The sequence below is a fragment of the Platalea leucorodia genome, assembly GCF_965183815.1.
Source record: "Platalea leucorodia genome assembly, chromosome: Z".
In the NCBI taxonomy this organism is placed as follows: domain Eukaryota; kingdom Metazoa; phylum Chordata; class Aves; order Pelecaniformes; family Threskiornithidae; genus Platalea; species Platalea leucorodia.
The window spans coordinates 51,815,946-51,840,174 of NC_138858.1; the positions used below are offsets into that span (position 1 = coordinate 51,815,946).

Here is a 24,229-nt window from a genome sequence, read left to right on the forward strand (position 1 = left end):
TGAAGTTGTCTCTGGCCAAGTAGTTTAGTGTCATCATCACCACCAGATGACCATAAAAGAATTTCAACTTCACTCAGCGTGTAGAGACATATGATACAGCACTAAAACCCAAACATCCTCTCACTGGTTTGTTTTTGGTTTTGTTTTCATTCTTTTTAAATACTTTGTGCTCCGTCTCCCTCTTCTTGCTTTAACACATTCAAACCCTATTATGAATGGCTTTAGTTTTAAAGTCTACTTATTAGTTATTTGGTTTACATTACAATTGCTTCCTTAGAGTGTGGGAATAAGACATGGTCTTAAGCAATTTGCTTTAAGTAAAAAGGGGTGAAAAAGCAATGGAGGTGAAAACCACTGTCTAAGGATGAATGTTATAAATACATAAAAACATATTTTAATTATCCGAGTGAACTTCAAAAAGTGGACAGTAAACCAAGTTTTTATTCTGTGTAGCTATGTAATGTTCTATAACAAAATACCGAGCATTTACAACACCTTTTCAATAATCCTGAAACATGAAAATTAAATTGCTGCAAAGCAGCAATATTTAATTTCCTTAAGAAATTAAAGAATTAAGAACTTAAGAACTTATAACACCTTAAGAACTAATCCTTAAGAACTAATAACACCTTCTAAGTATTGCTGACAGTCCAACTTTTTGAGAAGGAAAGTAACTTAGGCAGTTGTTTAGAGGGCAATACCAAAATATTGTGGATTGACACAGAACCCTAAATAAACTTGAAAGTCTGTGGATATTCACATTAGCTATAAGAGAGAGCTGACACATTGTAATTTGTATTAGCAGCCACCTTCTTTGTAGTTTTTGATCTTGTAGTCCTCCAGACTCATCTGTGGTTTGGGATCCCTGCTCTGCATTACCTTCAGCTTAAGAGAGGGCCAGATATAAACATCTGAAGACTATGCCTGAACTTTTTTTTTTTTTTAAAGTACTATACTTCAGTCTATAATGCACTGAAGTCCTTGACTTTTCAAAGATAAACTGTTTGCTGCAGTATTTTTTGATGTGATTTACTTACTGTCTTGAAATTCTGCACATTTTCTACTCAAGAAACTGAAAGTGTAATGGCAAAAAATGCTGAAAACAGTTGGCCAAATGCTGTTTCAAAGAAAAGACTTTTCTTGGAGAGAAGGTATACATGGTGCATGGTGCACATTATTAGGATTTCAGTCCTCTACTCTGTCAACAGTATTGTCCTGGAGCCAGTCAATTATTCTCATTCAAAGAACAGATCACAGCAGTGTTTGAAAATCTCATGTTCATTCTGTATCAGAAAATCTATTTGCTCTTTATGATATGTTATTATTAGTATAAAACAATGAATAATGGAAAGATATAAGACTTCACACATTCGGCTTTATGTTCTCCCACTGTGTGGCTTGGTTTAATGATGTTACTCTAGGTAACAGGTCATAATTTGGACATTTATTTTGAAGAACACTAAATGAATCTAAACACTATGAGAATTTACAGTTCATTTATTTATTAAAAGTATAAATTTTATTTCACAGAATTTTTAAAAATCAGGCTCTTCTATGAAACAATGTGTGTCTTAATGGAAGATAAATTAGATAATTCCTTAAGTTTATAATTGAAACAATTTACAATAATTTTGCGACAATTAAATTTAAAAATACTCATGCATTATCTTAAATGTCTTATTATCTTAAAAAAAGTAGATCTGAAGTTCTTGTGAGGAACTGCATAATTTTAAGAAGTATAGCTTTTTAAAGTTCCCAACTGTCAAAGTAATCAAACAGCTACTGGTTTCCTGAGTATTTGAAATAAACAGACTTACCTGCTCCTCTGGTATGGTTAAAATCACCTTTAATAACTTTGCATGACTTTCCATTACCATTGCATACACCGCAATGATCTTCACGAGCCAGAGACCCTAATATGCCATCACAGCCAAATTTCTGTGGGAGAAGAAAATAAAGCTATTGAGACACAGGCCATGTTTTTCATAAAGCTGCCTTTAGTAGTAGGCATCTCACCCTTTTGCAAGATGCTCTAACCAACATGATCTAGCCCCGCTCAGAATGAGGGCTGCACTAGTGCATGTGCAGAGATCCCTTCCATACTAATTTTTTCCATGATTTTATGTAGATTGTTGCATTTACTCTTCCTGTATCTTTGACTAACAATACCAGCTGCTCTCCAAGAGGAACACAACCATGTTCCCACCTCCCCCTTGGACCTCTGGAACTTCTGAGCCTCTGTGCAACACACACCCCACAGGCCCTCCTGCTCAGCAACTACAACATGCACAGTCCTACTGCTTTCTACTCAAAATATGGGAGGTTCTTTGCCACATCCACAATGGTAAAGTGCTGTCTAATGTCAGCCTAATGTCTTATTCTGAATAGGACGCGAATACGTCTGGAATATGTAAATATAAATTTTATTTGTGCTTTGCTAAAAAGCATCCAGTTTAAACCAAATTAAGTTTACTTAAAAGACTGTTTGATAAATAATGAAGATAAAAGCTAGGTTAAAGAGAAAATAAAGGATTCCTTTAAGAACAGAAACCACGGTTTCCAAGTCACTTACTTCCAAGCACATTAAGATTGTTACTTCACTTTATGCACAGAATTTTTATTACAGTTCTACCTAAAAAAGCAATACAGATTTAAAAATACTGATTACACCATAAGCATTCAAAGAGCTGTGTATCCAAAATGGCACATCTACAAGATACAAATACCTAACTCTACAGCTGTAGTCCCCAAAGTTCTTCCTAATGGGTTGTCTAAGAATACAGGGTAAAAAGTGGAAGACCTTACAAATTAGACTTTTAAATCTGATTAGCACCTATTTCTCTGACCCTTGATATGTCAAGAAGCCAACTCAATCTTAGTCAGGTGGGTTTGGTTTAAGGCTTTTTTTTGGTCTTTATTAGGGAGTTGTGAAAAGTGAATGATAAAACAAATTACTTTTTCAGGAAAAATGGGCTATGTATCATCTTTGTGATTAAACCTGCAACTATTACATGGTGAACTAAAGACACAATTCAGCAAAGTATTTAAGAGTATTCTTGTTACATGCACTCAGTTACTTGAGAAAGGACAACTATACATACATATATGCATTGGTATGCATATATACATGCATGATGCACTTATACATGCATGCGTGATCTATAAGTTAATTTGTTGAAGTTATTACAGTATCTAGCAATGCTGTTTCTGTGTTAAAGTTTGTTTTTTCTGCTGAATTCAATGTGTGCAATGAGAAGCGGACAAAGAAAAAAAACAGCCATGTGGGAGTTTAATACAGAAGAGTTTCCATATGAGGCACTATAAAAGCGACAAAAGAACTTCTATGAACCAAATTAATTCTGAGGATCAGGAATAGCATAAGCACTCAGCTTTAATTATCTGTCATTCTGCTCCTTCGGTCTTTGTTTATTTAGATGTAAACTTTTGTACTGTTGAAAAAGGCAGAGCTAGACATACATATGTACACCCCATGGCAAAATTTCCCAACCTGTTGAAAGCTGAGGCTTCCCTTAGAAGATGAAATCTGTTATACTCATTTCCCACTCTGCAGCAGTTTGTTATAAGTATCCTTATCATCACAGATACACATTCCTCAAGCTAACAGCCACTTTGCATACTGTGTTCCACTGAGTAAAATTAGCTTAAAATATTTTAATACGATACAAAAAGAGCCATTCAGTCTTGGTCATGCATTTTGCTACATGCTATCAGAGAAATAACACATATGCATAACAAATGTATGCACTTGCATATGTGTGCCTGTGTATCCAGCTTCAAAAGTGAGGTGGGTGTTGGTCTCTTCTCCCAAGTAACAAGGGACAGGACAAGAGGAAACGGGCCCAAGTTGTGCCAGGGGAGATTTAGATTAGATATTAGGAAAAATTTCTTCACAGAGAGAGTGGTTAGGCATTGGAACAGACTGCCCAGGGAAGTGGTACAATCACAGTCCCTGGAAGTATTCAAAAAATTTATGCATGTGGTGCTTAGGGACATGGTTTAGAGCTGGACCCTGCAGTTAGGTTAACAGGTGGGACTCGATGATCTCAGAGGTCCTTTCCAACCTTAACAATTCTATGATTCTATGAAACAAGTAATTCATACCTGGCATCTACCATCTGCACAGACATCTAACCCATGCTGGCCACAAGAAGTCCCATCCATCACCTTTTCTGTTAGAAGAACGGGTTGATCCTTTCCAGCCAGTGAACAGAATAAGGCACATGGCTTTTCTGTAGTAGCAATTGATGGAAAAAAACACCAAACTGGTAAGAGGTCACTTAACAAATACAGAATTATTATCAACGTTATTTTTAAAACCGATATTTGCTTATTTGTGTGGCACGAATCTATGTTAGCATAACAAGTTATCTTAGATACAATGAAAACAAAAAGATTTTGATCCTTTTCTCATCTATTTGAAAAACTCAAATTCTTTTTCCTGCTAGAGCATACTGGTGCTATAATCTTGGCCTACATAGTACTCATGTCACATTCATTGTTGCAATTAAGAATATGCACATTGCAGCTGTTGGAATATTTTGGTTGTAATCTATACTTTCATTGTACTGTATTTTTGGCAGATCACAAATATTGGTGAAAAAAGAAACTTAATACTTTCCATATTTTCTAACTATGCAGGTCAAAGAGAAAAAAATTAAGTAATTGAAAAACCCTGTGAAGAAAAATACACAGATTTACGAAGTCCACATTAAAAAAAAACCAAAAAACAAAAAACTGAACACATTCTTTCTAGCATTTTTGCCAAGGTCAGGCAATTTTCTACTCCATTTCTAAAACATTCTGCAAATCATTTCTAATTTTGAGAGAGAATAAAAAAGTAATATTATCCTATGTATCTATGTATTCATAATGATCATAATCTATAAATAATGAAGTTTTCTTCACCACTGCCAAAGTAATACCAAATAAAATAAACTAAGTCTCCTCTCAGTGGTCAACTGAATACAGTATTACATGATTTTTTATATGTTTGTTTGCAAGTGTACTGACTTTGAACTTCTTTCTAAATCTGTTGCAGATTTTTGAAAGGATAATGTCCATCCTGAACTTGAAATTGATTTCACTTGGACACAGTCTACGCCACTCTGACTTCATACTTACTTCTAGATTCCTGGAGTGCATTTTTATTAGTAAATTAAACAGTTCCAGGAAACGTTCATGGGCACTGGAATTCTACTGTCTATACAGCTGAACTGTAAAACAGCCTATGCCACATTTTTTTGTCTGCACTAACTAGCACTCGCTTGGTCTAGACTGGAAATTGCCACCTGCAAAGGACCATTTCCAAAAAGTAGTTTGGATGTCACCATCCTTTTTAAAGTGCAGAAGAGCTGAAGAGTATGGACACAGGGCTTCTGTGCCAGCTGACTTACACATCAGAGAGTGGTCTGGGCACATTTAATTTACTAAAATTGACACAGCCTCTGGGTATCTCTAGGGGACTGGTGCAAACAGATGCGATCTCTTTTGCCAACATGTGAAGCCAGTCAGACACAAGCCATCTCCAGTGGAGAAGAGTGAGTTTCTGCCCGAGTTTGTGCCCTCTGCATTCCTGTTATACTCCTTAAATAGTAATCCCAAAGTTCCCTGAGAACTTTAAGCATGTATCAGCATTGTTTAAAGGAATACAAGATTAACAGGCTAAACATTATTTTAAAGACCCTGAACTCAAAGAGACAGGAACTCAACAACACCAGACAACTTCAACAAACTATAGGAGACCTCATTCAAATACAATGACTATTTTGGACGTGGTGCACAATTAGTGTCTACAAGTGCAAATAATTAAGGATTTGGGAAGAACGTGTTTCTGTAAAACTGGAACTCTTTAGCTGGTGTCCACTTTTGTGTCTCCTGAGGGACACCTCAAGAAAACACGATCTCTCAGAAAAAAAGTTAGATGAAAGCAACCATCCACACTCCTTAACATGGGACAGGAGAGTGTCAAGATTTTTCATCACATGACTGAATTATTCAAAGTCAAGCTGAAACCTTTTGATCCCTTAGGATATAAATCATGTGTTCCTGCGCTAAAATGAAATTTAGTTAAACAAACCAAAACTAATTCACTAGATAATCACCTATAAAATAGCTGGAGAGAGTTCTCCTTACTATGAACATGAGCTAACATACAAGCCTAAGGAAAATAGTCTCACAAGTTTTCACTTTGGCACCTTGAGAAAAGGTTTAGAAGAAAAAAACCCCTTGTTTACCTAGGCATATATTAAAATAAGGTCTTGATAATAAAGTAACATTTTTTGGGATTCAGCAAAAATAGTTCTCTTAAAATCTATGCTTTCTAATTGTTTCTGATAATTTGTTTCAAGAGTTAAATACAAATGGCAATAATGAACTACTTAAAATGTGGTAACACATACTTACAGCACTCCTGTGTCATTCCAGGCTCCTCTTTATCACCAGTTGCTACAATTTTGTTAATTTCTCAAATTAACCGTTTTCATAACTGAAGTCTTTCTGTTGTTTTCTTGTGGTTTTTTTTTTTATATATTAAATAAATTACATCATAACAATTTAGAGAAAATTCAGTGGAATGGCAGCTATCGTTCACATTCCTAGCAAGAACTTGGGTAGAATGTTTTGTTTGCTAGTTGCTAATATTTCCCACCAACATTATCTTTGCACATACTGTAAGTTCAACATTACTATACTCCTACTTGAGCATGCTCCTAGTGATACGGTATCTAAGCAAGTTTGTTACACTGAAGCATGCATGCAGTATGCCAGGACTTTGCATGCAGTAGCTGTTAGGATGTATAGGAATCTTATCTAAGTTTGCAGTATGCATTACATATGGATTTCTGCCAAAATAAAACACTGGTATGTGAAATACTCAAGTGTTAAGCTAAAAGTGCTCTCTCCTTCCCCAAAAATAGAAGCGCACAATATCCGTATTGTCTTTTTGGCTTTGTGGGTAGAAGTATAACTGATACAAGCATGCTTAATGATGTAGCATTCCTCTAGAAAGCTCCATTTCTGAGTCACTTCATACTACATTTCTGATTAAATAGGACCAAACTGATATTGAATTTCAGTTCAAATGCAGTCATTACACATCAAGAAGGACAAATTCAATAGGAATATAAGACAAAAGATTCCAGAGCATATGAAAATACCACCAGATCTTGCCTATGAAATAAAAATGACTTACCAAAAATTGTGGGCTCGGGATTTGTTTGTTTGTTTGCTCTAGCTTTTACTGTATCTTTCTTAATTAACAACGTCAACAAGCTATAAGCCATACGAGCAGATGATACGAACGTGGGAGATAGTTTATACTTACCATCATTGATGACAGCCTGCCACTGGTGCCCATGCTTCTGATACGAAGACCTGACACTGAAAGCCTGGCACTGCCAGTCCCTGAAGGCAGGCATGCCAGCAGGACAAGAAGGATTTTTACATACTCTATACTGCATCGTGGGACCATGACACTCTCCTTCAAGGCCTGAACTAGAAAGATGGCATAAATATCATGCTTTATTGTTGGTAATGTTTTGTCAAACTTACATCACAGTTTATTTATGCTATACACAATAGCACATTTTTTGTTGACACATAACATTAAGAAATCACCCACAGAAAATCAAAGTCACAGACCAAAACATATTTGCCTTCTGTTTGTACCAGTCACATTACATATAAAGAGTCATGGGTGCTAAACCATAGTTTACACTTCGCCCCAAAGAAGCACTAGGACTAGTAGGAGTGTTCAGTAAGGGGAACCTCAACTGCAGTTTTGATACAGTTGGGGTGATTTTTCCCTAGCTGTACTGAGCCAAAGGTGCCACTGAAAAGAAGTAACACTTGCAGATTTGCTACCCTTCCTTTTTTACAAGTGTGGTGTTGCGAAGTTCAGACAACATGCTTTGTTTCTTTTTGGTTACTCCAGTTGTGCTTGCAGGTCCTGATGAACAAATGTAAAAGAACAGTGAACTGCAGAAACTGGAGCTAATTATTTGGAACCTTGCCTGGAAAAATGAATGAATGAAAGCGAAATTAGGATACCCTTAAATTCTAGAAATAGCTTTTAGGTAACAGCTGGAAGTAGTGTTTAGATGGCAGGAAATATGAAAGCATTCCGCATCTCTAAAGCTTCTTTTTAACCACCATGCTTTTTTATAGTCATATCCAAGTTTTCCTCACATTTCTTTATACAAACTTCTCTTTTTCAATCCCTCTGTCTTTCCTGTCATCAATTTTTGCCCCAAATCTGTTATATTGTCTTTTATCTTTCTTCATTTCCCCATTTTGTTCTATTATTTTCCTAAATCATCTGCTCTACTCTGCCCTGCCCTGCTCTGCCCTAGCCCACCCTACCCTACCCTACCCTACCCGAGCCTACTCTACTCTACTCTACTCTACTCTGCTCTGCTCTACTCTACTCTACTCTACTCTACTCTACTCTGGTCTAGTCTAGCCTAGTCTAGTCTAGTCTAGTCTCGTCTCGTCTCGTCTAGTCTTCTCTACACTTGCCTCCATTACTCAGCTTTACTCTGTTCCCACTTATCTGCCTATTTATTCTTTTTCTCTTGGTGTATAAATGGCCCACAAAAGAGATATACGGTACTGAGTAACTAAAAGAATAGCATTTTTTAGCTGACCACTGTGATATAGTGAAACAGACCCCATTCAAATAAATGGTAAAACTCCATTTATCCCCAATGGCACAAGGTTTTCATTTTCACAAGACAGGAATTTAAATGTTGTTTCCAGATATTCTATCTAAATTTCTGTGAAACTGGCAGGAAGATCTCTTTGTAAAAGTTGCAATTGCTTGGCTCTCCAAATAAGACATAAGTTAACTTTCTCCAGAAAAAAACTGAAAGACTAGAATTACACACTGACGCTCTGGAAGTCAAAAATTATGAATTTAATTTTCTGTTGCTTTTCAGGTGAAGCTTAAAAAGAAAGTTGTATTCTCTCATTAATATTATCTAAGCTTTTGACAGAAGCAGAAAAGAGGAAACATAGTGTTACCATGCAAGAAAAAAACCTGAAATATCTATTCTCCTAAGTGTTTTTCAGTATTCATAAAAATGAATTGCTTATGTATAGGACAACTATATCTTAATGGGTTTCTCTACTCATAAGGTTTAAATTATGTTCAGGAATTCTGATGAACAGCAATGGAAACCTGAACTTGTTTTTACCCAGGGCATTTGCGTTGTCGACTGCTGATTCCAGTGTTGCAAGTACGGCTACAAGTGCTCCACGTGCTCCACTCCCCCTCCATATGCTCCGCAAAAGAGGTCCGATTGATACACTCTCCAGCCTTACACCACTAGGTGAAAATTCAGCTCTTAGGTAAATAAATCAAGGCATATGCAAAACAATTCACTGCTCCACAAGCACATGGGAAGCACAACATAAACGTTTTCTTCAATACATAGTTTTCATAGGAGTCAGATATATTTTTTTCCTATTGTTCCCCATAGCTTTTTTTTCAATCCTAGTAAGTACAACAGCCAGAGACCTTTCTCTGGCTCAGTGGCCAAGGAGCAGGTGCAACTCTTGTCACAAGCTCAAGCACAAGTTCATTCCCAATAAAGATGCCTCCTGGAACAGCCTGCCGGAAATGGTCCCCAGACTATGCTGTCCCCTACATTTGAGCCTGGGCATTGCCGAGGAAAGCGCTTTTAGGTCCAGCTCAAACCCACTGCAGGGATCATCCTCCAGCTCAACTGTATGGATGATCACACAACAGTGTTCAGGGCTGTTCTCAGGACTTGTTTGGTTCACTATTACAGTTCCCACATGACTTGCAGGAACTGCATTGTCACTGATTATCCAGTGATAATTCCAATAGAAGAATATATTACTAGTAATAAAGAAAATCAGATTTTATTCACAACTTGTATTCAAAGAGAGAATGGAAGCCTCAATAAGCTAGTGTTGAAAAAGTCAAGAGAATTTCTGGCATTTATTTAAATAATAATAATCACCTCAATAATCATGTATGCATATATCGTTTCCCAGGACAACTGCAATTTCTCATTCAGAAACTATCCAATCACTATTGTTATGCTCCGTAGCCTATGTCCATATCTGGTATAAAGCATCGTAACACTGCAGAAACTAGTATTTTATCAACTTATACCAGCTGAATACGTGTCCCATGTATTATGAAATTTCAGCAATTGCAAAGCAATAAGGCTACAAGTAGACAATGAACACTTAATGTCATTAACATCAGTAACTTAACCCATTTCACTTTGCACTCTGAGTTATTGGTGAATTACTGTTATCAATGGATAAAGTTCATGAAGAAGTCTCATATTTTGAGCAAAACATAACATGTCACTAATGCAGTCAATAAAGGCCTTTTTCGCTTTTAGAATACTTTTCCGTTACTTGCAGTGTCTATGCTACATCCTTCTCTGGTGATCTTAAACTTCACCTGCAGTTTCAAACTGGTCTTCATTGATCAACTGATCTTAATTTTCTCTCTTAAATCATGGCACTACAATGATGGCATAATTATATCAGTTTTTCAAAATCTTCACATAGGATGGCTCCATCATTATATTGGATTTGCAATCAGAAAATACAAATTTTGCAATGCTCTTGGATGTTTTAGGCCAAAAATGCTCATATATATGTAAAGATACTCCTTCAGATATAATAGGCAAAATGGATTTGTCTGTAGAGACAGCATCTGCTTTATGTAGAGTCTGAGGGATGTTTATAAATCCTTGACTTAAAAAACAACCAAGATGGACAGGCTATGCAAATGACATTTCCATCACTTCCTAAGATCCAAGAGGAGCACAAGACAACAATACTCCATCTCTACGATATAAGTAAACCAAAACAAAGCACGAGATTTGTGTAATCTGAAACTCATCTTGGACAGATGATAAAGTAAACAAGAAGAATAATCCCTTCTAGTCTTCTGAGATGTTTCAGTGATGTCTGCTTAGTTTTTTACTGCTGGACGTAAGTAAGGTATCTCTGTAGGCCGGCACAAGGCTCAGTGAGCCATTCTAATTAGAATCAGTACTTTGTCTTACCCTTACTAATAATTTACTCCCTACTAGCTAAGCTCTACAATAAAGAGAACGGTGTTACCTTCCTCACTGGACTTTCCCAGGACCCATGTCACTACTATATCATAATGCTCCTACAAGCATAAAGTTAGAATGAGTCCTCTGCAATGAGTTGCTATTATCACCTTTTGCAAGTCAGACATTAACATGCAAAATGCACACTCATTTCAGGTGCCCAGTTCACGATGGTGATGGTTTCACAATGAAAAATTCTGGGTAGTCTTAATAAGAGGTGCTGCTTTCTTATTCCATACCATGGGCATGCCAGTATCAATGTAAAGAATGTGACATCGAACAAAAGGCATGTCCCTGACTTTCTAGGTATTGACATAAGACAGAATATCAATTACACACATTTATCAGAATCAAAAGATTGCAGGAAATGTCATTAGTTTAGAGATATGAAAATTAATAAAGCCTGTTTTTCCTTTAGCATGTAAAATTATATTATCTGAACATATTATCTTGCTCAGTTGATTGATTTGTTTACTTTCTTAGGGGGATGATGACAGTCCTGGTGAATGTAATATGATTCAAACAGCAAACCACTCCTGTGGGAGACTGCTGTCAGCAAAATATCATGAAAATCCCAAGATATATGCATGCTCCTGCTTTGTTATCTATTTGAGGTTTTTTATCTTCATTTACAGTTATATACAGAGATGACAGAGATTATTCAAACAGCAAAGCTCTTGAATGACATTTAATATAAGTCTGACTTCAGGTGACCATTCAATTTGTCTTTGATGGCACACTCTTAATGACATTTATCACTCTTTTACATGCACTAACACTATAAACATTTCTTTACAAAGCTTATCCTGAAAAGTTTTATCAAAAATCTGTATCAATTTCTTCAATGAGACTATTTCTAAATGTCAAATCATAGCTGAGAACTTTGTATCTTTGAAAGCTTATGTTTCTGTTTACAGTAAGTAGTGCAACAATGGCATTCCATTCATAAATAGGATACAAAACCAGAACAAATTTGAAATAAAACAGTGTAAGCATTAAAACACCTGTGGCTTCAGCTTTTTTTAAAATTCAGTGTTTTTAGGGAAATGTACTTTTTTATCATATCTATATTATATAATATATAACATATAATACATTCAACTATATATGTATGTTTTTTATGATAATTGAGGCAATCAGGAACTCAAACAAGTGCAAAGACCTATTCAGCTTGTTTCCTTAACTGTTAGGTAGTTCAATATAATTTATATTGCTTTTCCACCAAAAACATACCTTTCCAGTGTCACAGTCTGTTCCATCCATTGGTGGATCCAGTTTAGTTTTGCATTCCTTCTCACTTTCCACCTTACACCACAACCCAGTGCAAATGACATGCTGAAAACCAAACTCACAGGTAAGCACAAAATCTATCTTATGCAAAATTACTTTCTGCATACAGTCCACTGATGTTGTCATGAAATTACCAGTTTTATGGTACTGAACTATGTTTAAAGACAGGTTAAACATGCACAAAGACCAAAGTGGGCAGATTCTGCTTAATTACGAACACATGGAACAAGTCAAGCTGGTGTGTTGATAGAGAGGGGGAAGAACCTTCTAAGTCTAACCGTACGGGTCATGGTCTTTGCATGTGGCAGATCTGACAAAGCACATAGGAACAACTTTGCCCCATGATGTGAAGTGGCCACTGCGCAGATGCACTCCCCCAGAGACTGGAAGAGTTGTGGGATTTCTGGGAATGATTTTTAAAATTAATTCATATTTTTACTCCTTTTATTTAGTGCTCATTCATTTTAAGTGAAAGGGAGAAAAATAGCACTGTAACTAGCAATAAAACCCAAGGTTTTAAAATGAGTCCATTTTCGTATACAGGCAGTAGTGAGTCTTTGTGCAGCTACACAGAACTATGTTCATGGGAGTTTTGTAAAAATGTGTTTGTAAGAAATTTTGATGCTTCTCTAGGACGTCCAAATCCACTTTGTTCATACCATCCCAATGATTGCTGCTATCTTACGCTCTTCCAGCGATTCATAATTCATCTAGAATTCATTAATTCCTCCAGAATTCATTAATTCATCCAGAAATATCTCAAAAAAGCAATCACACCCGATATCCACAAAGAAGACGCAAAGTAAACTGACAAATCAGGATGAAGTATTTTTTCTGGGAAGGAGAAGGGAGATGAGAGAGGTACTAGTCAGCAGTGAATTTTGGAGATGGAAAGAAAAGCTGCTTCCTCTGTCCCTCTTAAGCATCAGAATCAGATAGTTTTACCTTCTTCAAAAGAAAGTACAGTCTTGAAGTATGCTGGCTCACATTTCCCCAGACTTCCTTGGCAGCCTTCCCTATTTTCCCCTAAAAAGTCCTCCTTCTCCCATGGTTTTCATTTCCTTGCTGTCTTGTTCCTCTCTTACTGGTAAACTGGGTGGAAGTGAACAGAGGGCATGCAGGGCTCAACTGTGGTCTCAATGTTATTGCATGTGCACACTGATTCCCCCCAAATACGTATAGTACTCCCAGAGAGGGGCAAGAAGGATCAGGAGAGGAGGACGGGTTGCAGGGAGGATAAAAGGTAAAGATTCGCTGTTTTTTTGAAACCAGGGTTGCCAGAAGACGTGCTTTTTCTGACTGAAATGATTTGTTGCATTGGTAAACCTAGCAAGAGTCTCTGTGCCTTTTACACAAAGCATGAAAAATGTGTGATAAATCTTATGCTACCATGAAAAAAGTCTTACAGCACAGGAAACATAATTCAACAAAAGATTGTGTCTGAACCAAGGAACAGGACAGTTCCAATGGGAGTCTTCCATGTAAAAATGTCTGTAACAACAGCTTTCAAAAAAACCCAAAGTTTGCAGAGGTCTGAAGCATTGCACAGAAACAAGAGACAGGATGGCAGCAGTCAGACTCACGCCTGATTCGTCACACAACGGTTTTGCGCTGAAGCTGAACTAACAAGACAACAGTTAGCCTATGCATATCCTAAACTACAGAAGTCCTGTCCTGTTCCTGGATAATTTTAACAAGCATTTTTCAAATATCAAACTGTAATTTCTGTTCTTGTTCAAAGGAGAAAGAGAATTTATTTTTCTAAAATTGTTTTTAAATATGTACTTTAAGATACAACTTCAGAGCCAAGAACCAAACTTAGCAAGAATACTTCTGGGACAGTTTTGGAAGACAATGTAGATGAGACAGAGTATCAGATGTTCACGATAAAGTGCTTCCATAACAGCCATGAAGTTGTTATGGAGACTATGTCTCTATGGAGACTTGTCTCTATGGAGACTTGTTATGTTAAAGACTATACTGTTGGAACAATGCCACAAAAATATATGCTAATTTAATGTTCCTAATTCAAATTTATTTTTTTTTTTCATATCCCTTAATCTTCATTTGTCACTGACTACATTTGAGGAAAAGCCATCCAGGTTTTCAAAAAATAAAGTCAAATTTTCTCTTATGTCATCATGTTTTGAAGTATGTTATCCTTTTTTTTTCCCTAAACACTTTGATCTTGTGCTTAATTTCACTAGCCTATGACTGTGGAATGGCTGATAACAAACCTACAGTCCCTTACAAATCCGGAAACAATTCTTCTAAACTTAGCAAGACATGAAGTCCAATTGACAAGGATTTGGGTACCTGAACACACAGATGCACTTGAGCTGTGTAAAGTAAATCAAATCAAGATGCTTGACTTGCTAATACATCTTGTATACGTCTGCATGTTTCTGCAAATACATGTATACCACCTCCTTATGAACCATGAACCTAACTCCCCCACCTAGAAACATCTTTGAGCCTTAAGTGAACTGTATTCTAAAAACACCCACTGTTCTTCACCCATTTTTAAAATAAGCATTCAATATTACTATAACATTTCATCCTAGACTTTGAGATTCCCCAAACCCAAGAAAATGAGATAGGAAATTACTAGAATTGGAGGATGACTTGTAAGTTTTTTTCCTGAGCTTTCCATTCCAGTCAAATCACAAATAGACTCTGTAGTTACTCTTCAGATTGCACTTCTGCTGCAGAAGTAAGAGAAATGGAGATTCCTGTTACCATTTAACTGTTGACGTTTGGGTATTTCTGCACGTGGCTGGGGAAAAACCACGATGCACAACTTGGTTTCTTCATTAGCAACCTGCAATGCTGCAGATCAGGACTGATTTGAAAACTAACAGAAATCTGGAGGCCAGTGTCAATATTACGGTCACTCCAAAATCAGAGCACAAACTTCTAAACCAGAAGTTTACACCTCTGGGAGAAAGTTTCATTCAGTCAAAATCAGGATAGCTAAGTTAATGTTCACAGAGGTTTACCAGTTCTCTGTCATAAGCTATTAGAGTTTTTAAGAGTAGCCAAGGGAAGTAAGGGTTATTGGAGATGATAAACTTATAGTCGTGACATTAGACTATTTACAATCTGTAAAACATTTCATTGTGTGTACACTGGAAAACAAAATATTGCCAAACACACATTGAAGATTTTTTTCGGAAAGAACGTGTTAATCGTGACTTTTTAACAGCAAAAGCTAGTAAAATATAGCACGAAAGTCACAATGTACTACAGAAAGAGCAGAGGTCGCTCCAGATTTTTGGGGGCTCTTTTGAATGACAAGAGTGAGGCAGATATGTGTGCAACACAGGGATGCTTTTCCTGTCATATCAGCAACTAGAAAGAAGGCCCAGTTGAGAAGAAAGAAGAGAGACAAAAAGAGCATTTCAGAATTGTATTTGTGCAAAGTCAAGATTGTTTGAAGTGTGGTGGTGGAGATGAGGACAGATATTTCACCAGGGCTATAATATTTCCATGACTTTCGTTCTTTTCATTGTGATCTTTCCCTGAAATGCCTTAAAAATCACCAAGAAATATAACCAGTCTCCTACTTCTTTGCAAAGATCACAGCTGTGTTTTAGTGCAACTGACTAGACAACATTCGCATCCTGGACTTTAATCTTAAAAGCCAACATTTAATAGTTCAACAATTACATGAAATTGTCAAGTTCTACAATCACATATATTCATCAAGAACTACTTCTGGGCCATGATCTCACTATCTGTTATGTGAAACAATGTTAGGGTCTAATTGATTCTTGCGTGAGACATCATGGGCATAAAAGCAAACTTGGCTCCCTTACAAGAAAAGCATTGCGACATGGTATAAATCTTGCACTCTGAGATCCACTCGCACTTTTCTCAGGCTCTATAAATTTTGCTTAGGGTATGAAAAAAAAGTCTTTGAAATAAAGATGAAAAGGAAAAAATAAAGTCTGGACACCATTCATGAAAGAGTAGCGGGAGGGGCTCACTTAGGAAAATACAGGAGTAGCCCCTCAGTGGTCCCTTCAGGCCTTTGCTTTAGCCATTAAATCATAAAGAGGAATTCCTGATAGCAAGGGAAAATCATTGGCCTCTGCAGTGTTTCTCAGAGGCTGCCCTGTAATGTGACTGTAAATTACCCTAAAGTGCTGCTCTATAATAAAATTTGTAGAAAATTACGTCTCAGCAGAAATGCATTATTGATATTTGTAGATTATTTTTAGATCATTAGGAAAATTATTTTCCATCATTACTTAATTGTTTTCTTAGCTGAATAGCTGTTACGTATTGAACATTCTTGCTTAATGTAAAAGACTGCATGGAAGTCTGGTCATCAAATTATCTTCCAGTCACAAAAAAAAGTAAGACTCTGATATAGTTCATAATTTATCTATCTTTTACACAGCTACGCTGAAGTGCATGAACTGTTCAGCAAGTAGACTGTATCCAAGAAATCCTGGGCTATAAATTGTTGGATTTACTGAGGTTTAAATGAACCTTCAAGGAGCATGTTTCGCTCTCATTTCCTGGCTTGTGGACAACAACTGTAACCACAGTAAACTTCCAGCTATTGACAGAGTAGAAGACAGTATAGAGAGCTAAAAGAAAGTAGCTTGAATTTAATGGAAAATCCAGTGGTTGCCAATGTATAATAAAATAATTCTTTCAATGAATTAATACTGGAACTAATGAAATACGTATTCAATTTAGAAAAGTCGTCTAAATGTTGACTTCTCTGATGGCAGCCACAATAACCTGCACAATCAACACAGCGAACTTTGAGTCACCTTCATAATACGTAAAATGCAATTATTTGGTAGGTTAAATCCAAAATATTTGCTATGTAACATCCTCATATTTCAGAGGGAGATGATAACATTAGCTACTGACTAACACCACTTCACAGTTAGACAACGTCGGTCTTGCAGAGCCTATGTACTAGAACTCATGAAGCATTTCTGGAAAGTTGATAGAGCTTGGTTCTAGCCCAATTTAAATTGCAACACCCTTTTGTTTTCTTCTCTTCCTACACAGGAGAAACATACGTAAGAGCAGGACGGCTTTCTTATCCTTTGGGCTGTGCTCTATCCATTGCTCTGAGCTTCCTCTTCACTGTAGAAATGTTATTGAATTGGACTAGGATACTGTAAACTTCCCAAACAGAAGAGCTGAATTTAAGACCCACAGCAGGGAACTAAGGAAGGAGATCTGAATAGAGTGCCTAAGCTTGCTGTAACTAGCTCTTCAGGTCTACAGTCTGAGGATCAAATTTCTTGGATTTTTTTGTTGGGGGAAGGTGGGAGTGTAAATTTTGCTTCCAGAAAAAAGAACACAGAGGAAAACCAACAAGGTGACTTTACAGAGGTTGGCAGTGGAGCTTTGGAGAATTTCTCTTCTGCCTCAGTGCCCTCACCCTATTTTCTCAATTCTGTCCTTAGTGTCTTTTATTCTTTTTTATGTAATTTCTAATAGGTCCAAAGCTCTTAAAGATGCATGACAATAATTTTGTGGTTCACTATTTGCTTATATGATTTCTGGTTCAGGGTTACCAGTTTTGCAGAGGATTTTGGTGAAACTGCACAAGGTTCTTCCGCTTGATCTCTTCTCAGAAACTGTTACCAAGTTCTCTTTCTCCTACTGTTAAGACCATAAGATTATGAAGGAACAGACTTGGTTTGCGAAGAAGACTGAAAACTAAATTGCAGTTTGTCAGAAAAGAAAGAGGAGTTGAAAGGACCACTGGTTCTCTCTTCAAAGCAAGCCCGCATGTCTTCGGATTTAAGTTACAATGGTATCTTAATGGTATCTTAATAATAATATTTAATAGGAATTTTTGATAAACTAATCATTTGCATATAAAGTAATGATCCAGTAAGTGGAAAAAAAAGAAGGATGGTACAAGTGATGTAGGTGAAATGTGTCCTCTCACATACAAAATGCCAGAAGAGGAGAAAATGACTGAAGACGATTAGAAGCGGACAATTAGGTACCAGCACCCAGAGCCTAAGTACTCTCTGTGCAAGCAGTTGAACACTACCAGGGTAGCGTTAACTGAATTTAACTTCCTAACATTTCTAAAAGAATAATGAAAACCAAAGAAACCTTGGAGTCAGGACCCCGAGAGAAGACTATTCTCTGCATCTGTGAATGAACCGCAAGAGGCATGGGACCACTTGGCTGCCTGAATTTCAATGCCTGAATTAGAACTAAACACAAGGGTATTAAAGGAAGTGCCCAGAAAAATGAAAAGCATACAAAGGTATTATGCAACAGCAAGTCTCCAGGTTTGACTGTCTCTTCAATTACTTTTGAAATTCTTTTACCTGGTAAAGAAGACCTGGAAGAAATAATGGGCTAAGACTGTACTGTTTTCTTGTTCAAAATACGTTTCTAGAGAATGAGAAGCCAAAATCACATCTTTTAAATGAAAACAAAGTACTAAAAAGCAAGAAACATTGCAATTCATGAAAAAAACACTTGGAAGTAATTAAGAACATTTGCAGAATCATTACATTGAGTTCTACTGCTCATCTCTCAGAGTGAGAATGTTTTCAATAAGACAATTGAAATAATAATCAGTAACCTACAGCTCCTTTCTTTTCAGCTACGCCACTCTCAGCATGTGGTAGTCATACGTGCATTGCAGTGTTTCCTTTGAGAATCTTTAGAACAAAGATTACTCTCACTGAAACTCACTAAAGAAAGAGTACTATGTCCAAGCTGAAAAGATGAAGAGAACTGAAGAACTAAAGGAGTAAGGAATTATGCTTTCATATTAAATATTCCTGACCTTTCCAGGCTATCTGTCTGCTCTGACTCTGATGAAATTTTATTTCGTAGTGCCTCCTAGCCCCCGTTCTATCAACCCATACTCCATGTTCTTTATACATTCATAACATCATCTACCCATCTTGTCTTGCTCACCTTCTCAAGGGCATTCAAGATGTTTAGCACCTGTCCTGTTGATGCTAAAGAAGGACGATTTTTCTCTGTTAAAACCATTCTTAAAACGCTTCTTCAGTCAGGTGTCTAATAGTATTAGGCCATAAAATTACGAAGAGCTCTTCAATTTTGTTAAGTTGTCTTTTAAGGGTCAATATAGTGACACTGTTTCATGCAGTGGCATGAAGTAATGTCAGCAAACTCACTTGAGTACTGGACTCCTGTTGCCACGGCACTGCACAGATCTGCCAGGGCTCACAGGGGACCTGCTAGGAGGCAGGGCATATTCAGCAGTGCACAGACAGCGCAGCTAACACTGCTATTCTCCCTCGGAGCTAGCACAGGCACAGCATACTCTGCTGAAGGTCAGATGCAGAGGTTCAATACCCAAAACGTAATGAAACGGAACCTACATGCAAAATCGGGTCCCAATGGAATAAATTGCAAATATCCCATTTGCTGCAATGAGGTGACTTCACACTATGACATTTTCTATTTCTAAAGTACAAGGAACATATCAGCAGTATGCTATGATACAACATGATTCAGGATGTTTGGAGATCCAAAGCAAGCCTTACAAGATAAACAAATGAAAATGTTGATATTAACTTCAGAAAGCAGTGTCAACTTCTCGTTTCAAAGGTGCTGCGTTCTCTTTCTCTCAAGCACATGCACCAAAATATCTCCCACAGAAAAATGAGTTGGCGGGTGTATTTTCTGAAGTCTACAGCCATCCTTACCTGCATTTCTGGGCAAAAGGAAGCGGTTGGTCCAAAAAGAATCTGACACTGTTCATCTGCGGTGTACGTCATTCCTGGGAGCTTGGAGGGAATAATCACAGAATTGAGGCTCTGAGGATTCATCTGTAGCAGACAGTTACTGGCCTTTGACCTGGCAATATGCAGAGATTCATACGCTGAGCAATCCTAAAGAGTCTGATCGTCATGCCGACTTAAACATGCATTTGATGTTAGAAAAATGTGGACTCGTAAGATTTTTTTATTCATCAGCATTGGGCTGTCATTCAAGCCGTACAAATTAATATGGCTTACTTGATATTAGGTACCGGTGTGTTCTGATGTTGCGCATTTGCAGGAAGACAATATAATTTATCAACTATAATAGGAATTTCAGGAAAGCGCTGGACAGTGGTTTTGTGTGAAATTTACCTGACTGATTAAGGTTTGGATAGACATGTAAACAGTTATAAAAAAGTAGGCAATTTATAATGCATAGGCAGTTGTGTAGCTTAGTTTTCACATCCAGCACGACCTCAAATTAATCACTTCAGATGAGATATATACATATATAAAACTATAGATTTAAGAATACATATATTTTTGAGCTGGTAGCCAGAAATCTAGCTTTTCTCAAAAACTGAAGAAAAAATATTTGAAAATACTTAAGCCTGTTAAAGCACCAAGTCACGGTTTTGATTTCTGTCTAGATTCAGTACAAATGTGTGAGACTGACACATCTAACTTATACTAACTCTGCCAGTGTCATAAAGCAGACCTTTGGAGGACTGCTTAACTGTTGCGAGTAAGATCTCAACAGATATATTCATAAACTTAATAAAGGAACAGAGCTTTAGGGAACAGATCCTATTTAAGAGTTATAGAGTGAAACTAAACGTTTTAATTTAGCTTCTAGGTATGCTGTTCTCTATTAAGGATCTCATAGTAAATTTCTATTTAAAAAATTAACATCATGGAATTATACTGCATGGTTTGATATTGAATGGCACAACATAGATCAGAGAAGCTACATAATGTTCATAGGTCATTCACTGTCCAACATTCTTCACTACCTACCATATTAATATATTTTAAACATATTTACGTATATATAAATATGTGTACATAAATATGTACGTATAATCCTCTACATTAACACATGAAAATATAAAAAAAAAATCATTGCTGAAACCAGTTACATTTTAATCAATCTGTCAAATATTAGATCGTTCATGATGATTTACTTTATTTTGATGGGCTATACAAACACAAATCTCCCACAGAAATGCCAAAAAATATTGACAACTTGTTATTTCAGGATATTTATTGCAACTATTTGTAAATGACAAATGGTAAGAGTTCTTTTTCTTGCATGATATACCTGAGAAATCTTTCCAGATCTTCCCTGCTGCACCGAGACCATGAAACATCCCCAAGATTCTGTCCTTTAATCCACTCCCCAGACATGATATGGAGACCATCTGCACAGGACGGGTGGTCATTGTCGTGGTTTATCCCCATGCTGAATTTTGAAGTTATTAAAAATAAACCAAAGCACAACAAAATAACAAGTTGTTGTCAAAATGCTTATAAGTTAAAACTCTCACAAGAGGCTATGAAAAACTCATGTGCATTACACATAGGAGATCTCTTTTGATTTTTTCCCATGATACCTTTCACAGAAGTACGTGGAACCGTCTGTGGAGGACAATTCTATACTGAAAGGAGAAAGTGAAACCTCATTCATTTGATGAGAAATATTACATTCTAATTAGCTGTTCAACATACACTTCAGGCAACTTTTTGAATGTTCAGAACTGCACAACTACTGCAGCATTAGTGAACTGTGCTTCTTTCGCTAATGGACAACAGAAATAAATACTGGAAATCTTCTTTTTGAGATCAGTGAATTGTTCTGTATTTTGGCAGTGATTCTATCTTAATTCCATATGGAACTGGTTTGTTGAAATTTTATAGCCTAGTAAAATGCTTACTAGTTTAATGCATGATTATCGTATCTAAAGAAAAATCACCTAAATGTCTTTTCAATGTCTACTGTTAGAAATAACATTGATGAAGCAATTCAATGGATTTTGATTTTAAAGACTCAGCATCCACGTGCATCCCAGCGAGTTCTCACGTAGAGCACTGCAATGAAAAATTCTGCTAAAAATCTGCTTGGATCTGCTACTTGAACTGAAGTAAAGATTCACTGTCACTCTCATTCACAACCAGTAAACAAAGAGGAAAAAGGTAGACTGAAATAAAAATAACAAGTTTTCAGTATTCGCTAAGTGGATACATGCTTGACTGGCATTAAGAGAAATAAATGAAATATCCTCAGCCGTTTTTCAAGATTTGTTGATCAGCATGGGACTACTCTCCAGAGCATTGGATTCAAAGGGGTGCTGGAATTTTGCAGCCCTAGCCTGCCCTGCAGAAAAGCAAAACTTTAGAGTGAATAAAGCTTTATACCTTGTATTGATTCCTTCAGCCAAAGAGCAGTCAAATCGCTTAGAAACTGCAAAGACGGGAGAAGTTTGCTGCCTCTGCAGAAAAACTAGAGTACATCATGCTTCTCCATGTCTCACCACACTGCAGGACCAAAGGACAAAAAAGGCCTGCCACCCATCACTGAAAACACCAGCTCGCTTTTCTTCTCCACTCTATCCTAAAAACCCCTCATGACCAGATCAAATTTTATATCATTTTGCAAGCTGCATTCCCTTGTGTTTACTAGCGAAATGAATTTAAATGCCGCATAGGGCTTTATCTTGCCTATCAGAGTGCTCACTCTCTTCCAGTGATGTGTACACCCTACAATCTGGAGGACTGGAACAGCAGCCCCTGCATGAATCGGATAATTCTGTTTGTTGTAAACAGTGTAACCGAGGTAAACAAATCTGTTTACTCTCATCTTAGCTTCTGTCTTTTCCTGAACTGCCTGAATGGGCCACAACAACTACATGGAAGTGCCTTTGCACTTTCCTTACGTTCTTCTTCAATGCCTCACATGCAGAATTTGAGATGTCCTCATCTCCAGAGTTCTATCCATAAGAACTATGGAAGGAGACACAGAAAATCTAATGACGCTTCACTTTGTTGACTGCACAAGAAATAGATTTTGCTTACAGCTCTTCAAGTTATGTCCTTCCTCACTGCAGAAGTACTCATTTATCAGTGTCATATATATACACACTATGATTTGAAATAAAGCATTTGCAACATACAAGTACACAAAAACTTGTTAACACAATTTATTACAGAATTGATGGCTCCCATTTATGCAGAGTGGGAATTAACACATTTATAGGTTACTTAAAACATTTTCCTACAATTAAAAAAAATGAAGAAATATTTTGATTACTATTGTTTCCCATCCACTCTGAAGAGCAAGTCTTGAAGTCAGACTTTGTCACAAACCAGTCTGGAAAATCACCCAGAAAAATGTGTGCTGAGCTGAACCAAGATCCTCACTGTTTCAAAAACCAGTTCCACTAGCCACCATTACAGACCAACATCAGTGTAATCCTTTTTTCCAATCTACTACCACAGAATCATTCTCTATAGTCTAGCAGCATGTGAATTGTGAGGACAACGTTGTCTTTTAAGGTAAGACGCGGTAAAAACCGTTGTATTTGTAACAACTGTCTATATCAGCAACATTAAGCACTAATAAAAAAATCTAATTCCAACCGTCTTCCAGTACTTCAGCTGCTATACTTTTGTAGCACTTCTGCTTTGACATTCAAATGTAGTTCAAAGTACCTGCGCTAACTAAATAGGATCCATTCCTCCACACTCTTCCACCTCCAAATTAAGTACACATCACAAAATATCCAGCAAGTAGTGAAGACCAGTATCGAAGCCTTTGACTATCAGAATGAATAGCTACTTCAAAAGGGAAGTACAGGTCATTATGTGAACATCGACTAATTAAATTGCAAGAGAATATCTGAGGAGTATGCTAAAGCAGCAACAGAACCTGCTCTTAAACATTCTCAGAAATCTTTTCCTCAATACGTACTGTTGATCTCTTCTGCATACTTTTATCTGACCTTGTATCAATTACAAGATCACATAAAAGGAGATATGCAGTAGTACTGACTTTTCACCACATCACATTATGTGAGTGGT

At 36.9% G+C, this 24,229-nt stretch overlaps 1 protein-coding gene across 1 annotated transcript in view; it reads right to left on the reverse strand.

Annotated features, from left to right (window-relative positions):
* Positions 1-24,229, reverse strand: part of ADAMTS19 (ADAM metallopeptidase with thrombospondin type 1 motif 19) — a gene marked incomplete at both ends in the record, with an annotated part of 153,604 nt that overhangs the window by 42,582 nt on the left and 86,793 nt on the right. Inside the window, 7 exons of the mRNA XM_082335783.1 lie at positions 1,818-1,938; positions 4,123-4,250; positions 7,343-7,512; positions 9,213-9,343; positions 12,357-12,458; positions 20,096-20,246; positions 21,474-21,614. Of these exons, the coding sequence (XP_082191909.1) occupies positions 1,818-1,938; positions 4,123-4,250; positions 7,343-7,512; positions 9,213-9,343; positions 12,357-12,458; positions 20,096-20,246; positions 21,474-21,614 (944 nt within the window). The remainder of the gene's footprint in view (positions 1-1,817; positions 1,939-4,122; positions 4,251-7,342; positions 7,513-9,212; positions 9,344-12,356; positions 12,459-20,095; positions 20,247-21,473; positions 21,615-24,229) is intronic.